Genomic DNA, 26,437 nt, shown 5'->3' on the forward strand with positions numbered 1-26,437 from the left:
TTTAATTTTAATTTTCTAGTTTAATTAATTAGTCTAATTTACTTTTCTTAGTTAGTTAATTTACTATTTTTTTTCCCCATTTCAATTGACTATGTATTTGTTTGTACCTCTATAATTGAGCATGCTTTCAATAAAGAAAGCATTAAAACAATTGCCACATGCATTAATGTGGAATGTGATTAATAAACTAAATATGTGGGTACCCAAATAATTAATTAATAATTTAGATGACTATTTATTTTACAATGATCAATTTACTTATTAATCCAGTGTTTCTCAAATTGGGGTACTAGTACCCCTAGGGGTAATGCAGAGCAGCCTTTTGCAAGGGGTATGTGAGATTTCTTTTATTTGTTAGTTTAAAACAAATTCTATAAATAATTATACTATAATAAGTTCAATGAAAATGCAAATGGAAATTCAATAAACCACATTTTGTGTTAAATATTCCTATTTCCAACGCAATTGTTCACTGCCATAAACTGTCATCTATTTTTCTTTACCCAAAATGTTTTGCACTGATTAGGGGGGTACTATTAACTTACCGCAGAGATACTCAACTTGCTTTGCCCTGGGGGCCACTTTTGAAAAATGACAGGAGGCCAGGGGCCAGTTATTAAACAAACAATAATATTTATCAGATAAAATGAATAAACATTTAAAAAAAAAACTATAACAAATCTCTTTCCAGGATTTGAGGACATTTGGGGCTTCCCCTGGCACTTTTTTTTTTTTTTTAAATAAACAAGCTGTATTTGTATATTTTGATGACGATTTTGATTTTTGTATGCTCTGTGGCACCTTATTTACATTCAAAGTTCAAACAAATTTTGGGAAAAAATTGGGAATTAATTTATTTTCACTGCGAATCAGAAAATGGTTGGCAGGCCACCAGGCCCCCATATTAAGGGCCAAATTTGTAAATTGAGAATCACTTTGACCTACAGGAATACAGTGCTGGACCAATTCCTCCCTACAGGAAAATATAAAGTGAATGGCATGATGACAAAAATGATCAATTACTCAAAATGTACTGTACTATCAAATAAAAAAAAAATGGAAAAAAACCCAAAACATTATCAAGATGCAGTTTAGATCCATGTCTGTCCAAAATGTCATCACTTCATAATTTTATCCTGTTAGATATTTGTGCAAAATTGTCATAATTAGCTATGAATTCTTGAGTTATGGCCAAAAACCACAGTGACCTTTGACCACCAAATTGTAATCAGTTCATCCTTGAGTCCACGTGGACGTTTGTGCCAAATTTGAAGAAATTCCCTTCAGGAGTTCCTGAAATATCGCGTTTAGAGGTACGGATGGCTGTCGCCGGCAAAAAAATCAACAATTTAAAAAAAATATGAACACAAACATGTTTATTTTCATATACAAACATTACACGTATTTCAGGATGTTGTAGGAAAAAAATCCTTTGCAACAAGCAAATGATGGAACCAAGTCTTATATTTCTGTGTGTCAGTCTTAAGAGAGTTCCAGCGCTTCCTCCGACTCCAGATGCTCCTCAGTTTTTTTAAACACATCTCCTCCTCCTCGCTCTCCAGCTTCATCTTTAGCCTCCACTCCGCTCTCCTCTCCCGGCCCCTCGCTGGTCATAGTCGTGTCCAGCCCGTCCTGGTCGGCGCTGGCGTTCTGAGACTCGGCTCCCTCGTCATCTTCATCCTCTACATCCATCTCAAAAACACGAATGTGCCTGAGATTGGCACTCAGCTGCCAGGACAGAAAAGTGAATGTTAGGAGAAAAAGAGTCCACTAGGTTCATTCACCAGCATCATTACATGCCCCCCCCGCTGGGAGAGAAATGTCTCATCTGACCTTATTGATCCCTGGAACAAATATAGGAATACTGCAGGACAGTTCATTCACATATCACACATAAAATCCCAAACTAAAATCCCCACACACTACATTTATTTAACCAAGACTCATTGAGATAAAAAAAATCTCTTTTTCAAGAGTGTCCAGCAGCACAAATAACATAGTTGCAGACATAAAAACAAACAATTTAAAATGAAAACAAAGAAAATTACAGAATTATACGATATACAAAGACATTCCTCAACATTCAAAACATCTACAGACATGTGCCGACTTCCAAGTAATTTAAAATCACTTTAAATGCATCCAGCTCCTGAAGATTCAGGTAATTTTGCAGCTGATTCCAAGCAGAGAGAGCAGCATACTGAGGGTCTGTGTCCATATAGCGATTTTTTCTGAGCACCAGCATCTTTTTTCGGTTGTTCCCAACGAGGAGAGAGTGTATGCGACTGCATCCAGACACCTAGAGAAAAAGTGCTGCACCCAGCATCTTTTTTTCTGAGCGCTCCTCCTTGTTTGTACGGCTGCTCTGAGCGCTTCTAGTTGAAAATCTCGCTGGTGACGTCGCTCCTTTTCAGGCAACCAAACCTGTTAACGTAGCATTAATTTAACGCTAGACGGATTGTGTCATGCATCCTCCTCCTTGCTCTAACGTTACGGTTGTCAGATTGAGCGGTGACAGCTCATCTGTACAAAGTATAAAGGCAAGCATTCTTTACTTTGGAGACAATTAGAAGGAATAAGTCCTGGGAACAAATACAATAACTTCCCATACTTTTTTCCTTCCGAAGATAAGAAGTAAGCAAACCAAGAGCAGCCTTATAAATAGGAATATGCCAGCGGTCAAGTCAACAGGTGGACAAGGAAACCAACCATCCAACCCGATCATACAGCAAACAATGGTGAGTAAAGGCTGTGAGATTTGTAATAAATCTCAGTGCTCCATGTAAGGTTTCTGCAGCTTTCAACAAGTTAAGACTTTTGAAGACCACATAAAATGCCATTTTTATTATTTTGCGTTCAAACCGGCAGAAGTAGGAAGACAAATGAAGTATGAATGAAAATAAGTCCTATGAACCAGCGTCTGTTGGCGACTTTTCATTGCAGCTTGATGTTTGTTGTTTTCATGTGTGATTCTAAAGCTTTGATTCCTTCATTTAAACAAGAACCTTTTTAGGCCTAAATTTCAGACAATTAAATTTAAGACTTTTTAAGGACCCGTGGAAACATTTGTCTGGGAAGTTCTAGATATATAATTTAACTTACCACACAGGCCACTTTGCGGATTCCATTGACAGCTACAAACTGCGCCTTCATGTTTTCCAGTTCACGCCACTGGTTCCCCAACACCAGGGCCTGGCATGGGATGGCATGGCTCTGCTGGTCCAACCTGACAACACGAGAAACCAGAGGTTTTAAAAGTCTTTAAAAGACTGTGGGTCTCCTCTAAGACAAAGCTTGGAAAAAGGCATCCCCTCTCCCCCCTCTAGGTTTACTTACTTAGTTTCACTCAATTACCGGACGCCTATGGAATCATGATTATGTTATTTGTTCCCATAGACACTCAACAATTGAGCAGAGATAGCCTGTAACATTGCTGTTTGACTTCAGACTACACCAAATACATGAAAAGGGTCTGTCCTAAGGCATTTATTAGTTTCTGACTCTGGGAAAAACAGTACAATTCCCCAAAACTACTGCATCTCTGAACCATCTCTTTAACTAAATCATACACATTTAGGAAGGGCTGCCCCCGCTTAGTCGTTCAGTCGACTAATCGGTCGTTTTGGTCTTAGTCGGCTAAGATTTCTTAAGTTGACTAGACGTTTTTTATGCTTTTTTCATGCTGAATGACTTATTTCTAAGAAACTTATGAGCACATCTCTGGTAAACTCCAGATTTAAAGTGGTTATTTTGTGTGATTCTTTGTGGAGAAACTCAGTTTTACAGATCTGACGATTAAATCAACAATGAGTCAACAAAATCATATGTTCGTCGTATTCGTCGACTAAGAATTTCTTAGCGGGACAGCCCTACATTCAGGCTATTCTAAGTGATCTTCCTTTGATAACTAATGTAATATTTTTTCATTTCTATTCGCTGAGCCTCCCCTGAAACTGTTTGGAGCCCCCCCTGGGGAGGCCTGCCTCACACTTTGAAAACCTCTGGCCTAAACCAAATTATAGTAAAACATTTTAATCCTCTGAGACTCGTGGGATTGCAGGCGATCCCGACCGACTTTATTGTGTTTCAGAGTCTGTAACAAGTTCAGTTTTAGAGCTATCATATCATACATATATCATATTAAACTAGAAAAACTTAAAGAATCTATCGGTATATACCATGTAATGCTAGCTTGTCAAGAAGGAGGTTAAATAACTAAGTATATTGACAATAAGGGGGTCTCGAGCAGTTTCCAGTACAGAAGTGCTCGCCATCTAATCGCAGAAAAATGCAATTCTTGCAGAAATCTCCAAAATGTCAAAGGTTTTTGATCCCAATTCACAGCATGGCTTTTTCTATTGTCTTCCTCATGGTCTTGGTGTCTTAATGTGGTATTTTGGAGGGATTATTGATCGTTTTTAATTAATTCTCGAGTGGTAAAAAATGGTTAAATGTAGCACCAAATCTGTGTAACAAATGGTATCGACCCTAAAATTGCTGCAACAATTTATGAGACATAATAGAGCATGGAGATGACCATCATATACTTCTATCATATTGTTCTAAACCCTTGTCAACAACTTGACACACAGTGCTGAGCAGCATCTCAAATTATTCTTCAGGTTCCCAGCTTTCAGATGATGCACACCACTTCTATGTGACATCCACTGTTGACCTGCTATCTCCCCCTGAAGACCCCCTGTACCCCCCCTAAAAAAGACAAAAACTGGTCTGTAGTGGGTCTCAGAGGGTTAAAAATACCTTTAACCCACTCACTCCTAATCCTAACTCACCTCAGATTAGGCTCCCATTTGAATTCAGTCTCACAGCTCAGGGCTGAAGCCAGAGGAAGCTGAGCGAGGACACGCCGTTTGTTTTCCTCTTCTGATTCTTGCAAGACCACAGTTAACATTTCATCGTCATAGAAACGAGCATCCAGGCAGCTGTAGACACAATTAGGCCTGAAAAAGATTAAAATCATCGTAAATTAGTAATGGTAGCAACGCCTTCACCAGCTGAGGTTTGCATTTACGTCTTAATTAACTGGTAGGAATGACAGAGGATGAGCGGCACTAACTTGGCTGCTGCAGCATCATCATCATCTGCGTTGTCAAGATGGTGGCTGAGGTCAACGGACATGACGCTGTTGGGGATGTGTCTGTGAGAGCAAAACAAACATGGTTAAAAAAACACAGATTAAATACACAAAGAAACATACACAAACACACAAACACCCACAATCACACAGCTGTACCTGTTTGGGTCGGTTCCTTTCCGTAACAGGTAGAGCTTACTGGGTGAAATCTCCGGCATGCTGAACACAACATGATGCATTTTGGCTTTCTTGTCGTTCCACCTGTAGAAGTCCAACCAGGAAATATCATTAAAACAAACCTCTATCTTACTGCACAAGACCATTAAACTCCGGGATGTTTGTGTTTTACGTACAAAGATGGGAGTTCAAAAAGTCGTGGAGTGTTTTCAGAGCTGGAAAGACAACAAACAAATAATTTAATCACATTAATTTAGTCACATTTCAAATAATACAGATTAATAACAGAGACACATGATCCTACCTCTCTGGCACGGTGTAGAGGGGCAAAAAGACGGCCTGTTTTACAGACTTCCCAATTACTTCCTGCATACAAATTACAAACAATAAATAAGCAACATGTAAAAAGAAAGAATAAGTCAAATGAATATCAAACACATCTGAAGTTTGTTTTAAAAAGCATGTTCAGTTATCTTTCATTAAAGAAAGGAGTGTTGCAAACACGTTGCCTTGTATTACTTTGTATTGTGGCTACAATATGTATAAAGTGTTTGAATCCAGACTTTGTGTATGACACCTCTTCCTAACATACAACAAACAAGCGAATGGAGTGTGAAAAATTGTCCAGATATACTCCGAGCGATGTCACTTTCTATTACATAAAGAGAGTGATATTGATTAACTGTTGCGTCGACTTTGACCAGTGAAAATAGGTTGGAGGAGCACGCAACTTTGCATAAATAGAGCCAGGGCGAGTGTTTTTTCAAACAAGCGACACGTCGCTTTGCCTGTTCGCTGACACACGGAGCAGGTTTGGATGTTGGCATCATGTCCAGTTAGGAAGAGGTGTGAGGGTCCCTATGACAGCGTATTAAGGCCACTGTAGATAAAAAAATAAACAAATACGGAGCATTTTTTTGTGTCAATGGACCACATTGCTTCAATGTGCAAGGTTGGATCAACCTCATCACACCACAGACGACCCCATTGATTACAGTAGAGCATTAAGACCTATAAAATCATATTTCAGACAAATTTTTACTTTTTAAGGATGCGCAGAAACTCTGTCTATGGTATAAATATAATGGTCCGTCCTACATATATAATTTAACTTACCACACAGACCACTGACAGCTACAAACTGATGTTGTTCATGTTTTCCAGTTCACGCCACTGATTCGCCAACAGATGCTACAGGGAATGCCACACGCACATGTTAGTGAGGCGATATCTTTGCATCTGATGCACTAAAGCCGTCACCTCATCCTAATCAGTTTGTCGTTTTCTTCTGAATAGGAACCAATTCACAGCAATGTCTCTTCAAAGTCCGGATGCTGATGATAATCTGGTGATTCTGGGCTAAAATCCAGAGTATTTGTTTACTAATTGTTGTACTTTAATCTCAGAGAATTTGAGGTTTTTTTTCTCGAAAACGTATGACTTTATAATCTCAGAGAATATCCGAGGGTATTTCTCCTAAATTTACAACTTTAATCTCAGAAATTAGGTAAAAATTTTTTTTAAATTACAGACCCCGGGAGAAGGGGTAATATTCTGAGAAAAAAATCTGAATTTCCAAGATTAAAGTCGTAAATTTACAATAAAAAAAAAAAGATATTCTCTGGGATTCAAGTGCAAAATTTACGGGAAAAGACTCACAAATTTCATGTAGTAATTATTTTCTTTCTACCTATTTTTCAGTACCACGGTTTTGCACTGCACTAATTTTCCGAGTTTATTTTTCTTGTAAATTTATGATTTTAGAATCTCGCAAATTTGTGAGCTTTTTCTCGTTAATTTGCTACTTTAAAATCTCAGAGAATATTCAAGTTTTTTTCTCATAAATTTATGACTTTAATTTTTCTCCGAATATTACCCCCCTCACCCGGCTCCGTAATTTATTTACCTACAATGGCCCTAATATGCCGTCCTAGGTCACATTTATAGTTAAAAGCTCAATTGTACTGGTGCAAAAGAAGAAGATGGACAGCACACAAAACTCACTGCAGGTTTCTGTAGACACTGCTCGATCACGTTCTCCATCATCCTCTTGACGAAGTGCAACGACTTTTGGGGAAATGAAGGGAACAGCAGAGGGCTCTCTAGATAAACCAGTCAAACATTTTCTGTTAGTTATGGCGGCGGTGCCTTAAGTAAAACCACCACTCAAACTAATTGAGACCCAGTTAGTTTGAGTTTATAGCCAAACAAACCATTTAACCTCATTCACACACACACACACACACACACACACACACACACACACACACACACACACACACACACACACACACACACACACATAAATTAGTTATAAAACTACTAATTGTTAATAAAAAAAGCCAACATCATAGTTCACCCTTCAGGTGCGTGCTCTCTTGTAAAAACTTGAGCCACTGGTTTCCCTTTGTGTTGGGTGGAGACACGAGGTCCTCGTCCTCGTCCTTCAGGTACTGCAGATGAAAGAGAAACCAGAGGGGTTGTAAAACAGTGGCTCCATTCCAAAAAAACACTTGAAGTTATGCAACAAAAAAACCCTCTTACCTGACCGACTCGTTCTACGTTGAAGTACTTCCCTTTACGATCAAAGAGTTCTTCATTCTGTTAAACCAGAGAGCAATGAAACACAGTTTGTAAAACGCTATAAATATGTTGTATTTAATTATCATAACAGTGTCATTACGCTGATCTCACCTCACTGAAATGCTCAGACAGGAAGTCAGCAACAAAGGCAATGTCCTTCTGAGTCATCTAAAGGATCAACCAACATGTTAAAATGATTAAATTATGTCAGGAACACTTTAATAACCTCTCTGTCTCTGTGCCTTTGATAACTCACCTTGTTGAGTTCAGGTGGTACATGCTCCTCACACATTCTTAGCATCGCTGTGGGGAAACAAAAACAGAGTTATAGAGAGCATGAAAACAACGCCATGAATGTACACAATATTAAATGTCTCTATATCAGGATCAACAAGTCAAACTCCTGCACATGTATTGTATTTGACAAAGTAATGTTTATTCTTACCTACATACAACCACCGAAAAAAGGCTTTAAAGTTCTTCATGCTCTTGTCGATCACCCTGAATGACAAAATAAAAGCAGTGATTGTCTGCAGAGCAGTGACATGTGGAAAACATACGCAATTTACACAAAATATTATGCTATGCTAATGGTGCAAGAAGCCAGTTAATTAAAAAGAAATCAGTGAACTCACTGCAGAAGCTCGTTGGCTTTCAGAGAAAATGAGCCCACAGCTGTGATAGCACCTGAGAACATAAAACACACATTATGTCAAGTCAAGTTAGAGGGACTGGACGTACATTTTTACAAATATTAACGTGTTTTAATTGTTTTTTATTGCCAAAAATGAGACCTTCCACGACTTCCTGGGTTTCCTCTATCAGCCTGTAGACTGCTTTTAATGTGAAGAGTGCAGGCCTGTTTTTGGAGGAAAGTGTTGTGGGAGTGTGTGTGCACGTGGGAAGTGACGAAATGGAAAGTAGTTTAGCTTTGAGAATATCAGTGAATTTTCAGTAGAAGCTGCAGTTTGTGCAGAAATAAATGCTGCAGCTCCTCCAGACCAACAGAGGTTTCCCATGTCTTGTTTCCCTGCTGTCGAGTGGAGTGACGGGGGTTAACTCCGGAGAGAGTAACGTTATCGACTCCGGCCCAGGAGACCTAAACTACAGCGTCTCCCCTGAGCCTTCTGACCACAGTCTGGAGGCTGAAGCAGGAAAAGTTAGCACCAGGATCAACATCAATGGAGGGACCTTTGTTTGGTCAGCTAAAATTACTGCCAAGCATGTGAAATATATAGAGATATTGTGGTTTTAGCTGGCTAATGTTGCCAATGTTAATCAACTGAAACGGACAGGAAGTCAGTGGAGCGATATGTGATCCCGTTTTCTTTTTCCAGTGAGAAGACGAGCAGCTGCATTTTGTATTAACTGCAGACGACAACGAAGAAGTTGTTGATGATTATAAAGCTGAATTTTTACTAATCATGTAGGTTGTTGGGGACACGGTACCTTCTATAGCTGCTGAATCCAGACCGAGGGGTTCGAACTTCTGCTTCCACAGGGACATGCCTTTCACCTCGCTCAGGTGATACAACAGAGCCTCAGAGCCACTGAAAAAGAGCGAAACATTTCAACAGAGAAGTCTCAGGTAACGGGCAGCATTAAGAGGAAGTTAGAGGCTGAAAATACCTCTGCAGGTGGCTGATCACCAGCTTCTGGATGCTGGAGTAAGATGACTCAATGGACTGGCCAAGCTTCTTCAGGCCCTATGATGAACAAATAAACAAACCATATATGTTTTTTCTGTAAGAAATCGTATCTAGACTGCATGTAGATTCAAGTTTGAACACTAAGAGGAGCATTTACACCTCTTACTCTCACCTTAACGGTCAGCTGGTTCATGAGAAGAGCCTGTAGTTCAGGGCTATATGAAAGCAGAGAGGAAACATTAGAATCATCCCTACAATAAAAAAAAGCAGATTAACTAGCCCAACATACTCTGCCACCATCTGCAGGACACTCCAAACATTACAACATGACAAAGAGCAAACACTAACAATAGAAATAGTCTCTTTTCTCACCTTGATTGACCCCACAGCAAAAGCTCCAGAAACTCATCCTGAACTTGAGTGCTTGTGTTCTTTTCCTACAAACAGGGGAAATAAGACATTTGTACTCTCTTATTTTAGCCGATTAAGACTACAATCTAGACTGGGGAGCTCCAGTGTTGACGGTAATGATGGGGGATGTAGTGGTACCCATCCTGAACTGACCTGAACAAACTTAGTGAGTCGCAGATCCATCTGCATGAGGATGTCCTCCCAGGCTTCACACATGCACGTGAGCGAGAGGTGCAGGTACTGCAGCAGCGTAGAGATGTGGGTGAACTTGCGTGCCATCCTGGTCACCTCAGGCAGACAGTCTGACAACAACCCTGTGTCCAGCTGGAAGACGGAAAATATAATAAAAAAAGTAAAAATGCAAGTCAGAGAAGGGATGAGGACACAAACGAAACAGGAAATGGAGAACGCTGAATCATCCGCCTCACCTGAACGTAGCAGATCTCTGGGTTGTCGTCAGCAGACCTGACTTCTGTGATGACGGACAAAGACTTGAGATCACTGGACAGACACAGGCTACGACAGGTTCCTGACACCTGTGAAGGGTCAATATTACAAAAATTATCAAAAATTATTTTTTTAATACATTTTCTTTATTTTTTTATATTTATACTTTGTACATCTAAACCAGTGTTTCTAAAACTTTTTTTTCTGGGGACCCACTTTTTAAAAGTGAAAAACCATCGCGACCCAATTCACAATAGGCCTTATCTATAAAACGTGAGAAGTGTGAATTTATGCGTAAATGAACGTTCCAGACTACTTTTACTGCCATTTCCGCATCACCTTATATCATCTGGAATAGGTAAACCACCCATGTCGAAGAGATATACATTTGATAAATCACCACTTCGTTCTATGCATGTGTTATTGAAAGCATATACATATGTTAAATACTTTAGAAATGAGACCAAATAAATACATTTAGGTGGAGTTAACAGGCTCTGGTGTCCTCTCATCGGTAAAACAAACATCAGCTTTTCATATTAGATTCAGTTTTATAAGCAGACTACAATTATCAGAACAATACGAATATTTCCCTATTGTGGCTCAAAGGTGAACTGCAGATATAAATCTTAAGTTAAAGACTATGGAAGAAATTCTGCAAATTTATTTGGCGACCCTAATAAAATCTCCTGCGACCCATCTGTGGGTCCCGACCCAGACTTTGGGAAGGACTGATCTAAACCATTCCATAAATTCACCCCACAATACAAATACACATTGCTTTGTGATTAATGTACTTGTTGTGAAGCTTGCAATGTTTACATTTTGTTGAGACTGTGTCAGAGAAGTAATGATTCAACTCTACAGTAAATGTTGAGGCCAACGTTTTCCACGGAGAAGAGCATTTTATTCTAAGATGTTTCTACAGTGCGATCCAATTTAAGTTAGACTTTTGTTTTTTGCCGTTTAATGACACAATTCTGCACTTCAGATCAAATTAAAATATTTTATCAGTGTAAACTTCAGAAATTAAATCTTTTGGAAGAACAGACAACTCTTAGGAATGATTGGAAGAGCCTTACCCCTGTAAGAGTGGCAATCTTGTACATCCCGTAGGCATAAAGCTCCACAAAGCCGGAGTCTCCTCCAAGAACAAGTACGTTCAGTCTGCATCGAAACGAAATGGGGAGTTGATGAAATTATTTTCCAGTTCAATTAAAAAATAATGCTGCATTAAAAATGTGTGTTCCTTCAACATGAGGCTTAATTTACCTGACTTCTCCCATGAGGTTCAATATCTCGTCAGATTTTTCCTCACTGTAACACAGGTAGATAAAAACATATGGCTGCTATCACAAGCAAAACATACAGTAGACAGCTGATGAGTTATGCATTAAAATACTGCCCCACCTGAAGATCTTTGAAGTTGTGCTATAGCTGGGGAAAAACAAAAGTTTGGACAAATGTTATTCAATCAACTCAGGATAACTTTCTTTCTTATAATCTGATGTGCAGTTAATGCCGGTGTTACCTCTTGGGGAGTGTTGGTAATTTGGGAAGAAAAAGTTTGGATTCATCCTCTGAGTTGTAGAAGGAGCTGAGGGCACTGAAACACACCAAAAAGACCAATTATTCACATTATTCTACAAAAATCAGCTGTCCTTTGTGCAACTGGATTGATCCCTGAGCCTCGCGCATACCTGCTCTCCTCTGTCACCTCCATCCAGTGCATGCAGGTCACAGAGTTTTGCATTGGAAACACGTGGAGGATCTCTGCTTTCTCAACACCACACAGGACCACCTGCTTAGTGTCTCCGAGGCTGAAGGCCAAAACTGGAGATTAAAGGGAGAATTAAAGTTTAATATCTTCATGTTCCCATCAACAAGCAGTCGACTATAAAACACATACAGTAGATGTACAAAATCATTCCTTACTTTTGCCATCCGGTCGCCAGGCAAGTGCAGTGATCTCCTTCCCAGTATACTCACTGGGTGGTAAGCTCCAAACACGCTGGAAACTAGCTAAGCGATGTAGCAGCAACTACGACAAACATGATCCATACAATTACAAAACCATAAAAGATGATAACAAGACATGTTTCAGTTTGTTTCTTTTAAGCCTACCTCTCCAGTTGTGTTGGCCAGAGCAATAAGATCCCTTTTGGGAGACCATGCCATACACAGCACAGGGTTGGGAAGCTGCTTCTCTCCCACTTGCCGGAAGGCAGGCATGCTGTTGGCTGGGAAATGTGAAAAGTTTTAATACAACATAAATAACAGACATTAATTTGGACAGCTAAACTAAAAAAAATATAATTTTGTAAAGGTGTATATATTTGAATGACCCTTCAAAATGCAATTATCTATCTTGGTAATCAAGTGGATTAATAAAAGTGTTCCTCAAATGAGTAAGACAATTCCTACAATACACTTCTCCATCCTATTTAGTGAGTGACATGTGTGCTTAAAACAGTATTAGAATCACAAGTAATTTATCAGAAAATTCTGTTTTCAGCATCTTAACTATGGAGATTTCCCCCCTTTCTCTGTTTTATATCATATTAAACTGAATATCTGACAAAAACAAAACATCACCTTGGACTTCGAAAGAAACCTGGATGGACATTTTTCACCTTTCACTGACATTTTATAGATCAAACGATTAACTAATACATTTAGAAAATAATCGGCTGATTAATCAATATAAAAATATTCGTTATTTGCAGGCCCAAATATAATATAGGTAATAATCCGTTCAGTCACTGTGGAGATATAAATGTCTAATGTCTAACTTATCACCGGCCCTTAACTGTAATCGGTAGATTGATGAAGAACCAGAATAGCTCTGAGAGCACAAAATGTGATAGTGGCCTAGAAATAGACCAAGTGAGGCTGCGTGGTCCTGCACTGTCTTTACCCTTCTAACCCAATGTTTCAGTCTTTAGTCTAGTCCGGTGGTTCCCAACCTGGGGTCCGAGCCAAAGATCACAGGGGGTGCACCAGAATTTGTCTGCTCTGAGGTTGTCAAAATTAGATTTGCTCATGTATAACTAAAATCATAATAACACACTTAAACGTGCAGTAGGCAGAATACTTTTGGCATCATTGGGTTATATAAATAACTTTTTTTTAATCATATTTGCTCAAATTCTACCCACTGCAGCTTTAATGGATAATTTATACAAAAGTCTGTATTTAAAACTATTTAAAAAGTATATATATTTTTTGATACTTAGTAGCCAAATCTAACGTAATATTCAATCAAATAAATTCAATTTGTTGGTGTTTAGCCTTTCAAAAACAACATTAGTAATGTCTAAAGTCAAGAGAACTGTAGGTGTAGGTTTCAATGAGTATAACATCAGCAGGCTGTAAGCTGAAGGTGATTTCAACATATTAAACCAGAGAAACATACACTGAACAGGGAAATGCATTGCTGAGAACATTAAACTCTTTGACATGTCTCATTGATAGATAGATAGATAGATAGATAGATAGATACAATCGATAGATAGATAGACAGATATATAGATAGATACAGTAGATACAGAAGATAGATAGATAGATAGATAGTAACTTTATTGATCCTGAGGGAAATTCAAGTTTCCAGTATCACAGTTCCATAGTGTAAAACATATTGGTAAAAAGGCAGTAAAAAAGTTAGTAGTGCAAAGTACAAAGAAATATACCAGATATAAAAATACAAGGAGATGAAGAAAACTGTTAAAAGTGAATATAGTGCAGGGTAACAGCTGTGATACAGGACTATTAAAATAGTGTCATATTAAGAAGATATTGAGCTAAGAAACATAGAAACTCTTTCTTAATCTAACGTTAACTAACCAGCACTGAGACTAACGTTAAGAGATCAGGACCTCTGTTCCAGTGTTAGCTGTGATGCTAGCAGGTCTGTCAGAAACCCTCCGTGTCTAACTTCCCCGTGTTTAACGTGACAGTCAGTGATATAATAACTGTAACATACCGTTGTGATGTATAAACCTTTAAACACGCTCAGCTCCGCCCTGAGAAACACTCAGAAACACTCAGAAACACTCTGTTTACGTTTTGCTCATCATGTGTTCACATGTTTGGCGGACAGCGACATTCTCCCTCTCTGACCAATCACTGAAGAGCAACGGGAAGCGGGAGAGGACAAACTTCCTCAGAGGGAAAACCGCAATTCGTAAATAGCCTTGCACACTTGTACTGGATATATTAGTAGACTGTAAACAGCCAGTAGATGAGTGAATTATTGATGGGCAGCTCTGTCTTAAACCCACAATGAAGCGATTGTTGTCATCATAGTTTATTGTTGTTTATCGTTTGGAAGCGTTTGGCAAATACGGTCAGAAATTAATGTTAACAGAAAAGAATAAATTGTGAAATAATTAAATATGAAAATAATTTAATACAAAAATAAGTAATTTGTTGAATAAATAATTCTATTCTATTTTATTCTTTTAGAAATTATTATATTAGAAATGATCTTGGATTGAAAGAACTCTGCTGGTCAAACGGTGGTATTGCGTTTGTACAGAATGCAATAGAATAATAGAATTAGTAATATAAAAATATATAAAATGCATTTACTTATTTAACAGATTACTTATTTTTGTATTAATTTATTTTCATATTTTTTTTATTTTTTCCCAATTTATTATTTTCTGTTTACATTTATTTCTGTTTGTATTTACTTCCCTATTTATTCAAATAATTAAATAAATTTTATTTATTTATTTTTCTATTTCTGTGCATATTTATTTATTACACATGTATTTAATAATGCAGATTTTATTTCTACATTTCTTTCTTTATTATTTAATTAATTTATTGAGTCATTTATTTATTTATTATAACGGCAACTTCAGTGCATAGATATGTCGTCTGTTTCCAACGTAACTTGGGGTAAAATATCAGTTTGTGGTGCCACATCTAGTTTTTGGTACTTTTAGAGTTGGTGTTTTTATTTATTTATTTGTCCTTTGTGACATTTCTGTTTTTGTTCTTTCAATCCAAGATCATTTCTAATATAATAATTTCTAATAGAATAGAATGATTTATTCAACAAATTACTTATTTTTGTATTAAATTATTTTCATATTTAATTACTTCCCAATTTATTCTTTTCTGTTAACATTTATTTCTGTCTGTATTTATTTCCCTATTTATTAAAGAAATAATTATTTTCATTTATTTTTCTATTTCTGTGCATATTTATTTATTACACATGTATCTGATAATTGAGGCTTTTATTTGAACATTTCTTTATTTATTATTTAATTTATTTAGTGAGTCATTTATTTAATTATTCATTCATTTATTTATTAGAATGGCAACTTTAGTGCTTTGATATGTCATCTGTTTCCAGCGTGACATTGGGTAAAATATCAGTTTGTGATGCCACATCTGTCAAGCAAAGGATTCTAAACTATTAAATCTCCAATACAAAGTGAAGGGAAGATTTGTTTGCTAAACCAGAAGCCTGATCTGCACAGCCTATGTTATCTTCACTGCTGAAATAATAAAGACTATCAGATATATTCTGTGTAATCCACCACTAGTGTGTCAAGATGATGCCTATGTCTGACCGTACTAGCAATACAGTCCTAATATGAGAAGAAGGTCTCTGGGGCATTTAGTAATATTCTTAAACGCTATAGATAAATACTGCATGTAGGCCACATGTCAACATAATCTGTGATGAAAGGAATAATGGTGGGAAAGTACAGTGTAAAGGAGTGCTGGGAATGTTCCAGTACTATTCTTACATAGATCACAGCACAGATACAAGTCTTTATGTTATAGAAGTCACCACTAAATAATGCAGTTATTTTTAAGTGATACTTTAGTATCCGTTATTAATAATCAGGGTATGGTGATGAGCAAGTGATTAGCTGGTGTGTGTGTGTGTGTGTGTGTGTGTGTGTGCGTGTGTGTGTGTGTGTGTGTGTGTGGTGTAGATAGTTATTACAGTGGAAATTCCTTCCGAACTTATCACTGGCCCTTAACTGTAATCAGTAGATTGATGAAGAACCAGAATAGCTCTGAGAGCACAAAATGTGATAGTGGCCTAGAAATAGACCAAGTGAGGCTGCGTGGTCCTGCACTGTCTTTACCCTTCTAGATTCAAGATTCAAGCCCTTCATTGTCATTGTGTAGTACAACGAAATTAGATTGTGACAATCCCATAGGTGCTAAAAAAGATAATACAATAAAAAAGAGATAGTGCAATATAAATATAAAACAAATATAAAAGATAATACAATATAAAATATAAAAATACAATATATATATTGATGAGATAACAGTTTTGCCAGATAACAGTTTTGCCAGATTATTGCACAACCCCGCTGTTTCAGTCTTTAGTCTAGTCCAGTGGTTCCCAACCTGGGGTCCGAGCCAAAGATCACAGGGGGTGCACCAGAATTTGTCGGCTCTTAGGTTGTCAAAGTTAGATTTTCTCATGTATAACTAAAATCATAATAACACACTTAAACGTGCAGTAGGCAGAATATTTTTGGCATCATTGGGTTGTATAAATAACTTTTTTTTAATCATATTTGCTCCAATTCTACCAACTGCAGCTTAAATGGATAATTTATACAAAATTCTGTATTTAAAACTATTTAAAAAGTATATATTTATTTTTGATACTTAGTAGCAAAATCTAACGTAATATTCATTCCATATTTGTTGGCGTTTAGCCTTTCAAAAACAACATTTTCACTGCGGTCAAAAAACTATTTGCTCTCCCGCTTGATGCACACAAAGGGAGGCTAGTCTAGCAGCAATCTAACAACACCATAAATTACATTTATTTAACCACAATAACCAAAAGGCTATTTTGGCTCTAACGCTATTATAGTAAATTAATTAAGTTGTTACCGCAAAGCGAATGTAGATCCATCAAGGAATCCATCGAGACGTCTTCACTTTATTTCTGTTGACAAAACTGACGAGTTATATTCATTAAAGAAAATTGATTTAATAAAAAAGACTAACTCATTTAATACACTGAATTACTTTATTCAAATTGAGGATTTTGTTTGAGGATTTGTAATTTTTTTTAGTGCGATAATGTCAGAAAATATGGGTGGTGGTGGTGGGGAGGCTCAGCTTTTCATAGATACAAGTTTTAAAAAAAAAAGGAGGTGCAGGTATGAGAAAAGTAAAGCACTTTTTTGAACACTAAAGCATGCAAACATGCTCCAGTCGAAACCCAAAACACAAGTATGCACCTGAAAATGAGCATAACAGGTCCTCCTAAAGATGAATTACCCATAGGTGAGACAGATCAGTGGGTGGTCTGGGGTCATCGCGTCCACTCAGCTGGACACACTGACAAGCTGCTGTCGCTTCACTGTGTCACATTAGACGTCTTAACAAGACAAACCATAACACATCCAGTAACTGATCAGCTGGATGTTTGATATCTCGTTATTGTCTAAACTCTTGGTTTTAACAGGCATCAATGACCACTGAGAGCTTCTGAATGTTGTATAAACCCCAGTTGTGCTGGCTGATAAGTGCATTTTCTGGGTGTCAAATATTACAACAGACTAAATCGTTTTTCTGTGTTTATTGTGTTCGATTAATGAAGACTCGTTCTGTACAAATGTCACCACCACTACCTTCTGTTCCCCCGGACTACGTTAACACACTCTCTCTTCTTGCCAATATTCTGGCTGTGAAACCTGAGCCACGGGCCAAATTTAGCCCCACACAGTGAGCAGTTAGAGACCGGGACAGATGGGACAGCAGGCCACTGAAGAGGCAGTACGCAATTGGACCCTGAACCTGAGAGATCCTGTTGACTGTCTGACCAATAAGGCTGCTCTTCTGGAAAGAGACGCTTCCTTTTGTCTCATTCTAACTTAATAAACAAGACAAACCTGGAACCACAAAACCAGGAGGAAGTGTTTGGACATACAGCCCGCTTTAAGGTACGTTTTTGTTGGTTTGGTTCTTAATTGTCTATGAAGAGTATGATTTAAATCATTTAATGTAACAGTACAGCTGATTTAAATGTAGTCTTTACATACAGTATCAGTCAAATTAAAACAGTGTCTTCTATCATGTTCCTTCTCATTTTAAACAATTTAATTGTATTAAATATGACAAATATTGTGAAGACGCATATAGAAGATACAATAAATATTGAAGTAAACTTAATAAGGCTTGTGAAATCTTAGAGAATAGGAGTAAAAGGAAACTTTGACAGCACCGACACTTGTTAACATCCCGTCAATCAGTCTCAATGTTTAAAACTTTCCACATTCATATTTAATAATCACTGAGCTGTTGTTATTGTTCTCTTCAGACGACAGAACATTTGAGAGAGTCGTGGCTTGTCTGTTTAATGCTTTTACCCACTGACTGCCTGTGTGAGTCCTGTTGTACCTGTGTGTGTTTGAAGGACCTCTCTCTTTCTATAAACTCAGGGTGGGTGAGGTTGCACTGCTGCTCTGAAACATAGCCCAGGGGATTAAAAATAACAACAGCTGGTCTTCAGGACGCCATGAGGCTCCGAGTGTCACTCTGCGTCACACATGTGTCTTCACCAACAGCTTCACAACATACTACACGTCTAGAGTCAACGTCTCGAGAGATGAGAGCTGAACATTTTAAACTGCATGTGTCTTAATTTACATCTGAGTCAAAAAGTGAGAGCAGTAGATTACGTGTGAACTAATACATGAGGATGCATCAGGAGACATAACGGTGTGTGTGTCGTCTTGTCCACATTTATTTTGGTTGAAGATGCTCTTAGCCTCTGTTGCAAGACTCTCCATCACTTGTTTACAAAATGGTTTGCTAGTTGAGAAAATATTATAGATTTATGTTATGAAAATATGGGCATTCAGGTGATTTTATACGTTTAAAGAATGAACAGAAAACATACATATATACAATACAGAATATTCTGTATATTGTTAGGTATGGCTGTCAGGATATTAGATTTTCACTACACAATTATCATGGCCAAAATAATTCACAATAATGATATTAGTTGTTATATTATTACTATAGTAATATCTATAGAAAATATGAAAAAAAACAATATCAGTCAAATTCATCTTTAACTTTGTTTGTTGTGCATTTTGTCTCTTTTTTTGGCAAATTAATTACACTAAAAATACGAGTGTAGGAAGGTGGGGAGGGAGTCTATAACTGTAAATATAAAACGATTTAAGAGGCACTGTATTATTTGCAGTACACAATATTATCATATGTGTATTATTAACATGATATCAATATTTCAGTTTAATATATCACGGTTATCGTCAATACCGGTATATCGTGACAACCCTAATCTATGATTGAAAGGATCAGTCGATTAATTAATTAGTCGATTGACAGAAAATTAATCAGTGACTATTTTGATTTCGGTTAGGTTTTGATTAATCTTATCACGAAAAAATATCAAACACCTGCAGGTTTCAGCTTTCCTTTACTTCGTGTCATTCTATGAAATAACCTTTAGATATTTTTACTGTTGGTCGGACAAAATGAATAAATACAAAACATGTATTTATTTATCTGAATAAATAAGAAAATGAATAAATAAGCAAATAAATAAAAACTTAAATAAATGTGAACGAAAACAATAAACTGGGAAATAATTAAATATGAAAATAAGTACAAAATAAGTAATTTGTCAAATAAATAATTTTCTTTTTTTGTTTTTCTATTTATGTGCTTAGTTTTCATTTTCAAATTAACCTGTACATATATTTGATAATTGAGGATTTCATTTCTACATTTCTTTCTTTATTACTTTATTTATTTATTGAGTCATATATATATTTTTTCATTTATTTATTATAATGGCAACTTTAGTGCTTTGAAATATCTATGTAGTCTGTTTCCAGCGTCAAATAATAAAGTAAAATAAGTACTGAGTAAATAGGTAAACATATTTTGTGTTAAAGTACAAATAGGGATTTTGTCAAGCTAAGTATTCTATTAAGTCTACGACTAGCTTTATTAATTTAGTTAGCTGCCTAATAATGGCTAATGTGTTTTTTGTGAGTAGTGTTTTTGGAAGTGTTTTAATTTATTTATTGTCCTTTGGGACATTTCTGTTTAGTCTTCCATATAATACAACCTTAATCACCGTTATTGTGGAGTAAAACACAAGTCAAGTAAGTACAACAGAGGACAGAGTGATGAGGTCAAATGTCCTGACAGAAACAGAGTGAGGAAGAAATGCCGGTCATGTTCACTGTGACCTCAGTAAAGGCCTTTGCTAATACCCACCAACTGTGTCCAGACAACAATGAGTCATCCTGCCAGCTATGGCTGCAGGAGCATTGAGACCACTACTGGGGAGTCTATATTTTAAGCTTGACTCCTCTTGTCATTTCCCTTTCTACTGATAATTACCTCATGTACAGTATGAACTGTACTCTCTACGGTGTAACTGTGTGTAATTTGCTGGTTAATGACAGTCGATGTGTATTTCAGGATGCAGGACGGGAGTTGGAATCAGCCACTCCCCATCTCTCTGCTGCTAAAGGACCCTGCAGGAAGCGGGACTTTGGAGGGCGATGGGGGGGTGTTTTCGGAGGCGTCCTCTGATGGGGAGCTCTACCTGGACTCAGTGCCAGACCTGGATTCTGGAGATGGGGACTTTGCAGATCTTACTGCCTTCTTGAGTGCAGAAGAGATCCATCGTAGCCTGGACCTGGCCCTGGAGGCCTTTGGTGACACATTTGAATCTGGGGATCCAGGCCCCCTCTCTAATCCTACATCCCAGGAGCAGGCTCTCCAACCCGTCCACTCCCTTCCTGTGCCCCCCCAGACTACTGAAAACCTCAACACAAGCCCAAACCTGCAGCACCAGACCAAAGCCCCCTGCCCAGATGACAGTGCAGCAGTTGAGGTCTCTTCCAGCCAGAACGCCCCCCTCAGCAAACCCGTACAGGTGTCCAGTGAGGCTCCGGTCTCTGCTCAGAAGGTGGTCCGACACAAACCCATCCTGCCAGTTTATAAGCAGGATAAACCCAGGCTGCTTCATGAGGGCCTGGAGCTGAATGATCGGGCAGCTTCTGCCACAGAGTTCTGTAGCCGAGCCGCCACGTTCATCGAGGAGCTGTCGTCCATCTTCAAAGGTTCTGCTCATCTGGAGCAGCAGGTGGAGGAGGACTCCTCCTCTCCTGATAGTGGCTATCTGACTCCGAGGAGTCAGCGACCGGTCCCTCAGGGCTCAGTCTCTGCTCCCTCTCTGCCTCCCTGCCATCAAGAGGAGACCCAGTACAGCCAGTCAGCCGTGAGCCTGGATCCTCAGCCTGGAGGCTTGATGGGAGTGGGAGTGGCAGCTTCAGCGAGGCCCCATCACTCTGGAGCTCCAACCACACATGGACCGCTGTCGCCTCCCTGCTTCCTCCAGAAGCTGAAGAGTCAGGAGGTGGCAGAAGGAAGCCCCATTCGTCTGGAGTGCAGAGTCATAGGAAACCCCCTGCCGCTCGTCAGGTAAGGTTCGATCTTGGTTGACAAAACAATCTCACCACAACGTCCATTAAGTAGCTGTTCTGGAGCTTTCAGTGGTATCGCACGCTCTTCCTCAGCAGACGGTGTTTGTCCGGTTGTCATGGAACTGAAGATGTGAAATCTCCATTTTCCTGAGCACTTTAAGGACTTCTTGTCAATGTTGGCTTAAAAGGTTTAAGGTTTGACATAAAACCAGACAGTTCTCATACACAGTTTGTAGCTATACCTACAAAAAGTAATGCATTGTAATTTCAACATCCCACGAAATCAATTGAATCGAACTAAGAAGTATAAAGAGTGACAAATGCTGCATAGGAAGGAGGTCGAGATGGATGCGAGGGTGAAAAAAATACCAGACTTTCACGGTGTCCCGTGTGAAACCATAAGGCAATGTTTATCCATTTGTCACGTAAGTTCAACACTTCCGTAGTTATTTTAACCCAAACCACAATCTTTTCCTAAACCTAACCAAGTTGTAGAAGAAGAAAGTTTATTTTGAAACACTGTATGCATGTAATGTGCGCCAATTGACACGTGTTGCTCAACATTCGTAGGAGAAAACACAAAAAACAAGGAATAACTTTTCTTAAGATATACGTACCGTTGTATGAGGATACGTTGGCTGAAACACATGGCTTTATTGTGGGGGTTGGATTTGACAGATAACCTCTGTTTTGATATTATATAGGGCTGTCAAAGTTAACACGAAAATAACGAATTAACGCAAATTTGTTTTAACACCACTAATTTTTTTAATCAATCAATCTTCAGGAGGTTATAGTGGGCTCAGTTTTAAAGCTAGAGTGAAACTAGAAAAACCTAAAGAATCCATTGGTACCAACCATGTCATACTAGCTTGTCACAAAGGAGGTTAAATAACGCTCCAAACTTGCGCTAAATTATAGCGACCTTTGAGGGTTTCTGGACAATATTTGTCATTGTTTTGTGTTGTTAATTGATTTCCAATAATAAATATATAGATACATTTGCATAAAGCAGCATATTTGTCCACATACTTGACTAATCTCCCTTTAAGGTACATTTTGAACAGATAAAAATCTTGTCTTTTTGGGCCCAATGGCATCATGTGACGGACACGGAAGTTGTAGTACCACCGTTTGGCGACTACAAAAATTGTCTTCAAAGCCCAGCACTCTTCCTGGGGGCTTGGACCGGCCCGTCTACGTAAACAAAGTACAGAGAAGCTCAGAGTACAACACACACAGAGGGAAAGAGACTTAATTTTCTCCTCAGGACGCCATTACTCCTCTATATCTTTATATAGCAAATAGTTGTTTGCTGCTAAATTACTGCTTTGAGATTTCTAATTTAGCACCTTTAAGAAACATTGTTTTCTAGGGAGAAGTTAGGTTGTACCTGCTCCAGTAAAGCTAAATGCACAGGTCAGGTAACATTAGTGGAAACTTCTGTGCTAACATTCAGAGTTTCAAGATGTTGGATGAACATTATCCAGGAATACACTGACCTATACAGTACATGCACAGACCTTTATATCACAGTGTCAGTGATGTGGAGCAGACCAGGCGTCAGGATTCAGCCTGGTTGACCGGGCCCTTAGAGATAAGGTGAGTGAGATGGGAGGCGGCCAGGAGGTGACAGTTACCATGTGTTGACAAGCAGGACACCTGGTTTCAGGTTTGCGGGGACTTCCACTCTGTGTCCACTGGTACCTGACCTGTGCCAGTTTAAGGAGGGACACGGTCTAATTTACGCCTGGATGAACTGTTACTCCATTTGAGAGGACAGCAACCCCCTGCCCCTGGTTATTTGCACCAGTTCATCAGTAAACTAAAAATACACTCCTCTCTTGTTTCTACATGTCAATCTCAGCTCAGTCAACACGCTAGCTGTTTACTACAGAGACATACCTGTACTAATTAAAGTTGCCGTCTATTTAAATGGGATTATTTCTGGTCTTTCTGCAGTGCGTCTGATCCTCTCGATAGTTTCAGTGACCCTCGATCATATTGTCCATTAGGAGTGTAAGAAAATCTCGAAAATATTAAGTATCATGATATTGTGTTTTGTGATACTTTATCGATTCTCAAAAACACTGTTTTTATTTTTATTTAATAGTTTACATGCAAAGATTAACTCAGTCAATACTTTATTTAATTTGCAAAGAGATGTGCCATCTCAAAGTAGTGCTATGATGTTGGATGTTACAGGGAGAGTGATAAATGCAGATCCCACTGTTCTGATTGCATAAAAAAGTAAACTTGTTTTACTCTGATTTTATGCTTATGGTGATGTGTTCTTTATACTATGACAGTTTTTCTAAAATTAGATTTTAAAAATCACAATACATGGCCTTGTTTACAGAATCGCAATATATCACAATAAATTGAATCGTAACCCCTGTATCATACATATCGACCACTTTTAAACTATTAAACCCTAATATTCAGAATTGCTCATTCTTTCATTGCAGGACTTCATTGAATTATTAGAAATCAATATGCCACTAAAGTTTGGACGTCTTGTGCATCAATTTATACGCATTTCAATACACTTCAGTCTTGTGTCACATGTTTGGTGTCTTTAGAGAACTTGCGACCTTTCCTAGAATTTAATAGAACTAGTGCAGTGCCCGTCAATAATGTGCCTGTTCGGAATGGGCCGATTTCTTGGCCTCCGGTAATGCAGCTTTCTCATTTTAGTTAGATGGTTTAACCAGTTCACATCTTGTCTGAGGTTATAATACTGGACCCTCCAAAGGGTCCGATGGAGTTAAAGGTGTAGTGTGTAGGATTTGGCGGCATCTAGCAACCAACTGAAACTTCTCTTTTGAACAGGCGTTGTGTTTTTAGGTGTTTGTGTAATCAGAAGACATAAAGTCGGTGGCCCAGGACATGCATCTCCCCAGTAGGCTACGAGGGGGCCTCCTGTATAAATAGTCCTTAGGCCAACAGGAGCCAGGCACAGGAATGCAGGCAATGCAATGACAAGGCGTTTTCAGTCACCAGGCTCCCCATATCTCCCCACACCTTCTTGGGGGATATGAAGGTAGTATGTAGCATGTTGAACCACAGGGAAACAGGAGAGCCCAGACACTGTGGCCACATTGACGTTATATAATAGAAAAAAATGAATGGAAAGCAAAGTGGAAAAGTAAGAACGTCTGTTTCCCCCTATGATTTCATAATTCATGTATACTTTACAAATGTTCCCAAAAAGGATGCCAAGATTATGATCTTTATGCTGAAGGGAATTCAGCTGTTGCAGAATGAGATGGAAGGATTGTTTTTTTAACTGAATGCAGATGCAGTTTTTTGTTGTTTGATGCTGCAGTGCGAGCTCTCTCAGTGATAATCAGTATTGTCTGTGCACTATTAAAAAAGTGCTGTCACTTTGTGTCGGCTGTTGGTTGTGGACACTAGATGGCAGCAAATTATACAAAGCAAAACTGAGTTCTAGAAGTGTAAAAGATGCAAAAATGGTATATCATCTGCATCTGTACTGAGATCTCATATTAGCTGAAGGAGAAAACTAGAGCCAGTGCTTTCTCAGCTGCAACAATAGTTGTATATGTTCTGAGGACCATGTCCAACAACTCAGCTAAATAATTAAAGTAAAAAGAACACTATACCAAATATCTTGATGAATTACAAGACCTTTCACCTACAATTAAAGTTCCATATCTGCATATGGTGCAAACAATCAAAACTTCTTACCTGCCCAACGTCTTGCTGAAATTAGGGCTGCAACTAATGATTATTTTCATTGTCGATTAATTTGTTGATTATTTTCTTGATTAATCTGTTCGATTAGTGTTTCCCAAAGCCCAAGATGACGTCTTCAAATGTCTTGTTTTGTCCACAACTCCATAACAAATCACATTTAATCGCACAATTTTTATATGTTCAAAGTTTGTCAAGTATTTAATACTCTTATCAACATGGGAGTGGGCAAATATGCTGTTTTATGCAAATGTATGTATATATTTATTATTGGAAACAATTAACAACACAAAACAATGACAGATATTGCCCAGAAACCCTCACAGGTACTGCAATTAGCATAAAAATATATGCTCAAATCATAACATGGCAAACTGCAGCCCAACAGGCAACAACAGTTGTCAGTGTGCTGACTTGACTATGACTTGTCCCCAAACTGCATGTGATTATCATAAAGTGGGTATGTCTGTAAAGGGGAGACTCGTGGGTACCCATAGAACCCATTTACATTCATATATCTTGAGGTCAGAGGTCAAGGGACCCCTTTGAAAATGGCAATGCCAGTTTTTCCTCGCCAAAATGTAGTGTAAGTTTGGAGCGTTATTTAACCTCCTTCATGACAAGTTAGTATGACATGGTTGGTACCGATAGATTCATTAGGTTTTCTAGTTTCATATGATACCAGTATATTCACTCTAGCTTAGCCCGCTAAAACCTCCGAAATATCGATTGCGTTAATGCGTTTTATATGTTCCACTGGAAGGTTAATGGCTCCTGTTCACCTTTTTTTCTCATTTCTAACAACCTATCCTTGAAAGTTTGCACTTATTTCAGGCATGCAGATGTCTGTACGTGTTTTCCTTTTTAAAATGCTTTATTTC

The 26,437-nt window shown here is 38.2% G+C and overlaps 2 protein-coding genes across 4 annotated transcripts in view; one reads left to right on the forward strand and one right to left on the reverse strand.

Annotated features, from left to right (window-relative positions):
* Positions 1 to 1,361: 1,361 nt before the first annotated feature.
* On the reverse strand, positions 1,362 to 14,497 carry anapc4 (anaphase promoting complex subunit 4). The gene is made up of 28 exons (XM_074636173.1): positions 14,345 to 14,497; positions 12,487 to 12,602; positions 12,298 to 12,403; positions 12,063 to 12,195; positions 11,894 to 11,968; positions 11,773 to 11,799; positions 11,635 to 11,679; positions 11,445 to 11,529; positions 10,344 to 10,451; positions 10,069 to 10,239; positions 9,877 to 9,941; positions 9,677 to 9,719; positions 9,485 to 9,561; positions 9,305 to 9,405; positions 8,491 to 8,542; positions 8,301 to 8,356; positions 8,112 to 8,158; positions 7,967 to 8,023; positions 7,817 to 7,873; positions 7,632 to 7,725; positions 7,277 to 7,374; positions 5,577 to 5,638; positions 5,449 to 5,487; positions 5,255 to 5,356; positions 5,078 to 5,158; positions 4,794 to 4,961; positions 3,103 to 3,226; positions 1,362 to 1,728 (listed from the first exon to the last, which is right to left on the reverse strand). Exons 2-28 carry the CDS (start codon positions 12,592 to 12,594, stop codon positions 1,483 to 1,485), a joined length of 2,427 nt encoding a protein of 808 aa, XP_074492274.1. The 5' UTR covers positions 12,595 to 12,602; positions 14,345 to 14,497; the 3' UTR covers positions 1,362 to 1,482.
* A 3,668-nt stretch (positions 14,498 to 18,165) lies between these two features.
* The window catches only part of palld (palladin, cytoskeletal associated protein), a 72,373-nt gene continuing 64,101 nt past the window's right edge, over positions 18,166 to 26,437 (forward strand). For 2 of the 3 annotated variants that reach the window (XM_074636174.1, XM_074636175.1), the window contains exons 1-2: positions 18,166 to 18,305; positions 20,830 to 21,837. In XM_074636174.1, coding sequence (XP_074492275.1) covers positions 20,831 to 21,837 — 1,007 coding nt within the window. In that variant the 5' untranslated portion in view covers positions 18,166 to 18,305; position 20,830. The remainder of the gene's footprint in view (positions 18,306 to 20,829; positions 21,838 to 26,437) is intronic. The other variant, XM_074636181.1, reaches the window with a different exon arrangement.

This window comes from Sebastes fasciatus, chromosome 5 (genome assembly GCF_043250625.1).
Source record: "Sebastes fasciatus isolate fSebFas1 chromosome 5, fSebFas1.pri, whole genome shotgun sequence".
Taxonomy (NCBI): Eukaryota; Metazoa; Chordata; class Actinopteri; order Perciformes; family Sebastidae; genus Sebastes; species Sebastes fasciatus.